Source organism: Mesoplodon mirus (assembly GCF_964341445.2).
Source record: "Mesoplodon mirus genome assembly, chromosome: 11".
Classification (NCBI taxonomy): Eukaryota; Metazoa; Chordata; class Mammalia; order Artiodactyla; family Ziphiidae; genus Mesoplodon; species Mesoplodon mirus.
Window position 1 is genome coordinate 35593662 of NC_138987.1, and position 8505 is coordinate 35602166.

The following is an 8505-nucleotide window of genomic DNA, read 5'->3' on the forward strand; positions in this document are numbered from 1 at the left end:
GCTGCTGGGAACTCTGCCCGAGTACTGCCCCTGCCCATCCAGAGCTTAGCCTCCAGCAAGGAGGGACATGGTGGGCTGGGGGCTCCCAAGCAGAGGGAGGACAGTGTGTCAGGGACCTCGGGGCTTTCAGGGTCCAGGCCTGCCACATTCATGAGTCCAGGCTTCTGGGAATCTAACAGTGCATTACTTTCATACAGGGTGGTTGTGGAGCCCTAAATTCTTAAATCCCACCACAACCAAGTCTGGATCCTACAGTTCTGCTCTTCAGAGATCACACGATTCTACAATTCTAATTCCTTAATTCAATTTTGATAGCTCTGAATTCAAGTTTGGAGAATCTAGGTATACCTAATATCTTCAATTCAGTGAGTCTCTGCTTCCAAAAATTTGGGGATGCGCTGCATCTGGGATGGGTGACATGAGACTTTAGAGGAGCCTGAGCACTGGTGAAAATCCCAGGGTCCATGGGAAGCTAGTTCTGAAGAGTCTCTTCCTGGCTCCTCAGGCCTTGGTTACAAGTCCTGTCTTCAACAGCGTTCCCTCACTGTTTTCTCTCCCCTTTCACAGACTTCTCCTTGACATTCACCCCACCCTCCCAGCTTCTAGAAAGACAACACACAGTCCCCACCACCTCTCCTCTCCCTTAATTCATTGCAGACAGCCTTCTGGCCCCACTACACTTGTCTAGTTTTCAACAACCACCTTGTTGCTAAATCCAATGCACCTCACACCCCAGGTGCTGGCCTCTAACCCTCTGGAAGCATGTGGCCATGTGGCCCACTCCTCCAAGAGGTCCAGACCAGACCCCCATGACTGAACGATACAGCCATTCACCAAGACCTAGTAACCTCTTTGGCTCTTGCCTGGACAAGAGGCTCCTAATGGCTCACTCATTAAATTGCTCCCCTTCTATTCATCCTTTTAACCCCAGGCTGTAATAAACTAATTACACAATAAATGGGCAGGTCCTGTCCCTGCTCTAGAACCTTCTCTAGTTCCCCATTGCCCTCAGGCTAAAGCCAGACTCTTTGGATAGGCACATAAACCCTGCAGGCTTCAGGCAGACTGAACCCCTGGAACAATCTTAGGGAAACTGATGGGTCTCAGGATTCTCAGGGGCCAGGAAAAGTAGTCCTATCTGAAGTCTGCAGAAAAGGGGCTCCTGGATTCCTAGCATAGGACACCCCACTCAAGACTAGGAGTCCCGGGACTTTCCTGATGGTCCAGTGATTAAGACCCCGTGCTTCCAGTGCAGGGGGTGGTCGGGGAACTAAGATCCCACATGCCACACAGCGCGGCCAAAAAAAAAAATACTAGGGGTCCTTTCTGAGCTTCAGTTGGAGCCCTTCTTGGAGCAGGGAGCAGAGACGATGGGGAAGCAGGACCACAGGAGGTGAGAGGGCCAGGAATGGACTGGGCCCTGGGCACAGAGGGGTTAACTACAAAGCGAGAATCTCAGAGAGCGAGATCAATGGGTTACTCGCTGCAGAAAGAGGCAGAAGCAACGCAGAGAGGCAGAGGAGAGCCGGACAGAAGAGCATGCCATTCGGAGGAAATCAGGGAATGAGGAGGAAGTGGCTACTTACTCGGAGGGAGTGCCCAAGTCCAGCTCAGGAGAGGTGGGAGCCCTGAGAGGCAGACCTGTACCTGCAGGTAGGCACCAAAGGGCGACCACTGAGCCAGGAAGCAGCTTCAGCCTGGCCGGTTCGCCCAGGATCAAGCAGGAGCCCAGTGCCCAGGGTTGAGGTGGGTGTTGCCCATCCTGGGCTTTGCGGGGACCTGCTGCATGCTGGGGTGGGAGACACAGATATCACCTTTCCTCCCTCCTCCCTGCCTGGCTCCCTTGCCCTTAATTCGTCCAGCCACCCCAGAGGTAGCAGTCGATATGGGCCATGGGTGGGGCAGGAGTAAGAGTGAGCACAGCTTGCATAGATGCTCGTGTGCGTGCACACGTGTGTGCGCACAGATTGTAGAAGCACTACCTGTTACAGGCTCTCAGGTGAGTGCTCCAGCCTGGGAGTCAGGGTACCAGGGTGGCGACAGCCTCAGATCTGCCACTCAAAGTGTGGTATTAGCCTCCCATGTCCCCTTTCTGAGCCTCAATTTCCTCATGTGTAAAAAGGGGGCAGTGACTTATATGGTTCTCCCAGCTGTGCCACTGTCATGCTCTCACTAAACTGGACTATCCAATGACTCAGGGATGTCACCCATGTTTGGGTGAATTTGACCTATGTCCCAAAGTCTTCCTTAGGACTTCCCTGGTGGTCCAGTGGTTAAGACTCCACCCTTCCAACGCAGGGGGGCGTGGGTTCGATCCCTAGTCGGGGAACTAAAATCCCACATACCGCTCCCACATACCGCGTTGTGTGGCTAAAAAGAAAAAAAAAAAAAAAAAGCCTTCCCTGTATTTCAGATCCCCATTGAAAACATCAGCTCCTGGGGTTGGAGCTGCCCCTCCCCCCACCCCACTTTGCCTGCGTCTTTCTTTACCTGCATCATTGGTTGAAGGTGTCTATCAACTACCTAATCAGCCCTTCACGCCCTGGGCTATGGGGGTGTTCCCTAGGAAATTGAGAAACCCACCTTAGACACCAATGAGACTCTGTCAGGAGCTTGCACAGTGGGTCCCAGTGATAACTTTTGTCTCTGTGCCCACCCCCACCCCCATCCCCCACAAGCTTCCAGCCCACGGGACGTGGCCAGGCCCAGGGTGGGGGACTAGACCCCTGAGTTGAGTAACCAGAGCTGGGGGTTCCTGCCTGCGGACTCCAGCTTCTCTTCCTCAGGTGCCTGTCTGATGAGGAGATGGCTGATGCCCAGAACGTTTCGCTAGACAGCCCAGGGAGTACGGGGGCTGTGGCAGTGCCCGTGGTCTTTGCCCTCATCTTCCTGCTGGGCACAGTGGGCAATGGGCTGGTGCTGGCAGTGCTGCTGCAGCCCGGCCTGAGTGCCTGGCAGGAGCCGGGCAGCACTACGGATCTGTTCATCCTCAACCTGGCAGTGGCCGATCTCTGCTTCATCCTGTGCTGCGTGCCTTTCCAGGCCGCCATCTACACGCTGGATGCCTGGCTTTTTGGGGCCCTCGTTTGTAAGGCTGTGCACCTGCTCATCTACCTCACCATGTACGCCAGCAGCTTCACGCTGGCGGCTGTCTCGGTGGACAGGTGAGCTGTGTCGGGGACCTGGCCGGGTCTGGGCTGGGGAGGGAAGACCTGAACAGATTCTCATCGGCCTGAGAAAGGAGAGAATGGGGGACCAAAAAGGGACACAGGAGGGGGAAAAGGAACAGCTCCCTGGCCCCCACCAACCAGTCTCTGCGCACCTGCAGGGCATGCTTGAGGGGATCATCCTGCCCTCCCCCCAACTCCATTGGGAGCTTCCGGAGAACATCTCTGTGTCCCAAGTGTTAGCACAGGGCCTGGCACATGATGCTCTGTAAGAGTGAAATGAATGGCAAAAGGAACACACCAATGAGTTCATCAGATATTTTATTACCGCCCACACCTGGCTCAGGCTGTGGTCAGACTGGCTTTCATGGCTTGAAACTTGGGGTCAGACCCAGGCTCACTCTCCAGCTGACGACCTCGGGCCGGTCACTTCTCTCTGAGCCTCTGACACAGCCCAGCTAGGTGCCTGGCGCTGCTCTAAGCGCTTTGCGCGTTGACTCCGTTCATCCCCACAACCTCCCTGCGAGGCCGGGCGCGCGATCCCCGCCCACCCCCGAGGTTCAGACACGGGCGTCTAGGCGGCCGCCCGACCGCCTCTCTGACGCCGCGCCCGCCCGCAGGTACCTGGCCGTACGGCACCCGCTGCGCTCGCGGGCCCTGCGCACGCCGCGCAACACCCGCGCCGCCGTGGGTCTGATCTGGCTGCTGGCGGCGCTCTTCTCGGCGCCCTACCTCAGCTACTACGGCACCGTGCGCTACGGCGCACTCGAGCTCTGCGTGCCCGCCTGGGAGGACGCGCGCCGCCGCGCCCTCGACGTGGCCACCTTCGCCGCCGGCTACCTGCTGCCCGTGGCCGTGGTGAGCCTGGCCTACGGACGCACGCTGCGCTTCCTGTGGGCGGCCGTGGGTCCCGCGGGCGCGGCGGCGGCCGAGGCCCGGCGCAGAGCCACGGGCCGCGCGGGGCGCGCCATGCTGGCGGTGGCCGCGCTCTACGCCCTCTGCTGGGGCCCGCACCACGCGCTCATCCTCTGCTTCTGGTACGGCCCCTTCGCCTTCAGCCCGGCCACCTACGCCTGCCGCCTGGCTTCGCACTGCCTCGCCTACGCCAACTCCTGCCTCAACCCACTGGTCTACGCGCTCGCCTCGCGCCACTTCCGCGCGCGCCTCCGCCGCCTGTGGCCCTGCGGCCGCCGCCGCCCCCGCTGCCCCCCGGGCGCCCGCCGTGCCCTCCGTCGCGTGCGCCCGGCGTCCGCAGGCCCCGCCGGCTGCCTCGGGGACGCTAGGCCTCGCGGACAGCTGCCGACGGGCGGCGGCTGGGGCGGGGAGCCGGGTCGGGAACCGGCCCGCGGCAGAGAGCCAGGCCGGGCCCTGCCTGCCCGAGGACTGGAATAAACCTTGTCTGCCTCCACTCTGCCGGTTGTACGTCTGTCTGTCATTCCCCTTCCCCCTGGACAGGACGCCCCTAGGGGATGGGGCCAAAGCCAGGAGCCCTCTGAGGAGTGGCTGAGCTGGGGACAGACACTCAGTCCACTGAGTGGACACCCCTGGGCGGTGAAAATGGTTCAACGCAGCCAAGTGCGGGCCCTTAGGTAGGCAGCCCCAAGACGCTGTCCATAACCAGCCTGGCAGGAAGGAGGGCAATCCGTCTGCCCATCTGTGTGGGGTGCTACATTCCTCAATCTAATCAAAACAGCTTTGCAAGGCAGATACAATCAATTCCACTTTATAGATGTAGACAGCAAGAATCAGAGAGGTTGAGTGGTTTGTCACATAGCTAGTGTTTGGCAGAGGTTGGGTTCAAACCCACTGCTGTTTAACTTTTTCTACTCAGTAGAACCGAATATGGTTTTTCCCTTTTTTTCTCTCCTCAGATGCCACGGTTTCCAAGGTTTTTCTTGGTTTTTCCTGATCCTCCATCAGCCCTCCTCCCCAAACCTGCAGCTCCCCACGCTCAACTGGATGCCCTAGAAATCTCAGAGGGCTCCCAGCCCCCTTCCTTAGGAGAGTTCTGTTCAGGCACAGCGAGTGCTGAGGGCTTCCCCCAGCCGTCAAGTCCTAGGTCCACTGCCTGACCCAAACCCCTCGCATTATTCTTTCAGCCATTTGGTGCTCATGGCTACGGGGAGACGCTGAGCCACACTCGGGCCCCAGCTGGCCTTCCAGCAGCCCTGATTACCCTGTGGCCCCCTCCCTGCCTGTCCCTGCACACAGCTGGGGTAGTCTGTGGTGTGGAAACCTCCTAATTAACCAATAGATCAGTCTCGATGGTTGCGGAGCCACTCCCTCCCTCACTGTAAGCCAATAATGTTTATTAGCTTCTGGCTGAGGCCTGAGACCTTCGGCTTCCATGTCTCCCCAGCACACCTCCCGGCTGCTGGGCACCCTGGGAAGGCCCTCCCTGACAGTGGGCAGCTGCTGAGACCTCATCACTGCCTGCCACCTGCCACAGACCCAGGGGTCAGGACGGCAGTCCGCCTTCTCAGGGGGAGGTTGAGACGCAGCTGGGGAGCGACTGCTGCAAGGGCGCAGCACAGGGGCTGACACCTGGTCCTGTGCTCTTTCTTCCACGTCTCTGCCAAGATGTCCCTGGCTGACTCAGGCTGCAGCAGCGGGAGTGTTTCCTGGAGGGCAGGGGGTGTCATGCTGCCGCTTCTGCAGCCCCCAGTGTGGCCTCTGTCTCCCTGAGGCCATCACTCACACCTCGCCTGGCTCACCTGTGCCTCGTACCAACCCTGGCAGGCGAGGGATGTTACCTCTACTTTCAGAAGTGAAAACCGAGGCTCAAGGAGATGAGGTACTTGACCAAAACCAAGTGGCAAATTCGAGACCGAGCCAGGATTCTAACTGGGCGAGAGGGACGGCTCTCAGGGCAGCCCAGGCAGCATCGGAAGAACATCTAAGAGCATCTGACAAGGTTTGCTACACAGCAGTGGTGAGTGCCTGCAAAACACAGGTGGGGAACAAAATCTCCTGGGGTTGGCTTATGCTGTAGTTGGTCCAGTCACCCCGCTGGGGACACCTCTGTGGGCATGGACAGGTGACCGACTGGGAACAGCCTCCCTCTAGGATGGGCAGGAGACAATCGCGCAGCCAGGGAATGGCAGAGCCAGAGCCTGAACCTGCATGAAACCCCAGGCCCAGGGGAGGGGTCGGTCAGTGGAAGCCCTCCACACCCAGTGGCCTGGCAGAGGGACACTTGTACAGCCCAGGCCCCTGGCTGGACCCCAAGGCCTCCTGCTTCTGAAGGGCTCTCTCTGGCCCACTGGAAGCAGATAAAGAAGCCCAGACACCCCGACTAATGGAGGGCAGTACAGCCTGCCCAGGGTAGGCACACGGCCGGTATTTGATACATGAGGACAGAGGTGCCAGGGAAGGAAAGACATGACCCTCTCCTTTCTTCTTTCCTTTATCCCTCAAACGTTTGAGTGCCTGCCCTAAGCTAGCCCCTGAGAGGAAGTCAGAGACAGCGAGAATTTGGCCTGGTCTCTGCCTTCTGGGAGCTCTCAGTCTAGCTGGAGAGCCAAATACCAAAAGAAGAAAGGACAGCACTGTGTTACGGGGCCATAACAGAAAAGTACACACAGTTTGAAAGGGCCCAGAGGAGGAAACTCCTGCCTTCCTGGGCAATCCAAGCAGGAGTCCCAGAGGAGATGACATTTAATATGCATTTTCCTGGGAAGAGGTGGGAAGGGCCTGCCAGCTGGAGCAACAGCTTGTGCCAAGGCAGGTACAGGTGGGAGCAGTAAGCGGGCTTGTGTAGCTGAAGCAGGGCGGGGTGGGGCCTGGGGAGCCCGGGAGGGTGGGTGCAGTGAGATCACGTGTGTCTCCTAGGCTAGCTGGCGGGGGCGGGCAGGAACTTCATCCTTCAGGCAGGCAGTGATGCCATTGAGGGTTTTCAGGAGGGGAGGTGCCCTAGGGTTGCTGTGTAGAGGCTGGGTTGGAGGTGCCAGGTTGGCAGCAAGGAGCCCAATCCAGAGGCTGCTCTGTGAACCCTGAGCCAGGAAAGCTTCCACCGAGGGCCTGGCCAAGGACTAGGAGGTTATTTTTGCCATGGCTTTGGCAGGAAGATTGATGGGCTGCTGCTGGGCTTGGGCTCGGCCCCTGAGGTTCCTGGGTCTGCTTCAGGGGGCTCATGAAATGCTTGGAAGAGCAGATGGTTGTAATCCTTTGGTGAAGAGAACCGAGTCCTGCAGGGCCGGAGGCAGGCAATGGGGGCTGGTGCCTCATGGAGAACCCAAGTGACCTGAGGCTCCTGCAGGGTCTCAGGCCAGGCTCAGGACCGCCTGGAGGTCCCAGGGAGGAGCTCCTCTTAGTTGGGGGAGATTTGAATTCTGCAGCCCTCTCACCCTCCTGTTTGTGCAGACCTCTTAGGGATGGGCCTGCAACATTCATGTCTGAACACCTACTGAGTACAGAGTTCTCCTGCAGGAAAGAAAGACAGAAGCACTGGGGATTGTGGGAGCCCAGAGGAGGGTCCTAACCAGCTTGGGGAGGCAGAGAAGACTTCCTGGAGGAGCTGATGCCCAAGCCAAGTCCCGAAGTGGGAGTTAGGACAGATGGGGAAAGGAGAGATGGGAGAATACACACACAGGCCACCTGGGGTCCTCTACCTGCAGTCTGGCACAGCACAACGAGCCGAGGGCCTGGGACAGGGTACGCGGGAGCCCCAGCAGGAAGTGAGGTGGGAGAGGTGAGGTGGGGGGCAGCCGCAAAGGATTCTGTAAATCCTGTCTGAAACCGAGACTGTACCTTGTGCTGAGGGCAATGGGGAGCCACGAAAAGGTTTTAAGCAAAAGAGTGACCTGATCAGATGTACTCTTTAGGGAACTCTTTCTGGCTGCAAGGCAGGCTTTTCCCGGGGAGGGAAAGCAGAATGAGACTGGGGGCAGGGAGACCAGTTAGGAGGCTGGTGTTGAGAATCCAGAGAGATGAAGACATCCAAGACTCCAGCAGCGGGTGGGGAGACGTGGACAGACAGGACAAACCCATACGAGGTGCAGCTGTTGTGGGGTAAGCGGTGTCCCAGATGACACCCAGCCTCTGGCTTGGGTTCCTGGGGGTGGCAGTGGGGGTGATGCGGGCAGAGGTCTGGGGTGGGAGATGCTGAGCTCAGTTGGAACACGATGCTACCAGGGGCCTGGGGGACACGGCGGGGGTGTCCACGGGATGGTGGTGTACTGGGCACCTGCTGTATTTCAGGCCTTGCACTTGGCTCTGGAAGTTGTGTCTCATCTGCCTTAGAGTTCTGAAGATGGAGAAACTGAGGCTCAGAGAGATTAAGTAACCTGCCCAAGATCACACAGCTAGCCCCAAACAGAGCTGGGGTCTAACATCAGGT

At 58.5% G+C, this 8505-nt stretch overlaps 1 protein-coding gene across 1 annotated transcript; it reads left to right on the top strand.

The window, feature by feature from the left end:
• Positions 1 to 2805: 2805 nt before the first annotated feature.
• On the top strand, positions 2806 to 4559 carry GALR3 (galanin receptor 3; the record flags this gene model as incomplete). The annotated part of the gene is made up of 2 exons (XM_082635965.1): positions 2806 to 3164; positions 3788 to 4559. 2 exons carry the CDS (start codon positions 2806 to 2808, stop codon positions 4557 to 4559), a joined length of 1131 nt encoding a protein of 376 aa, XP_082492091.1.
• Positions 4560 to 8505: the final 3946 nt, after the last annotated feature.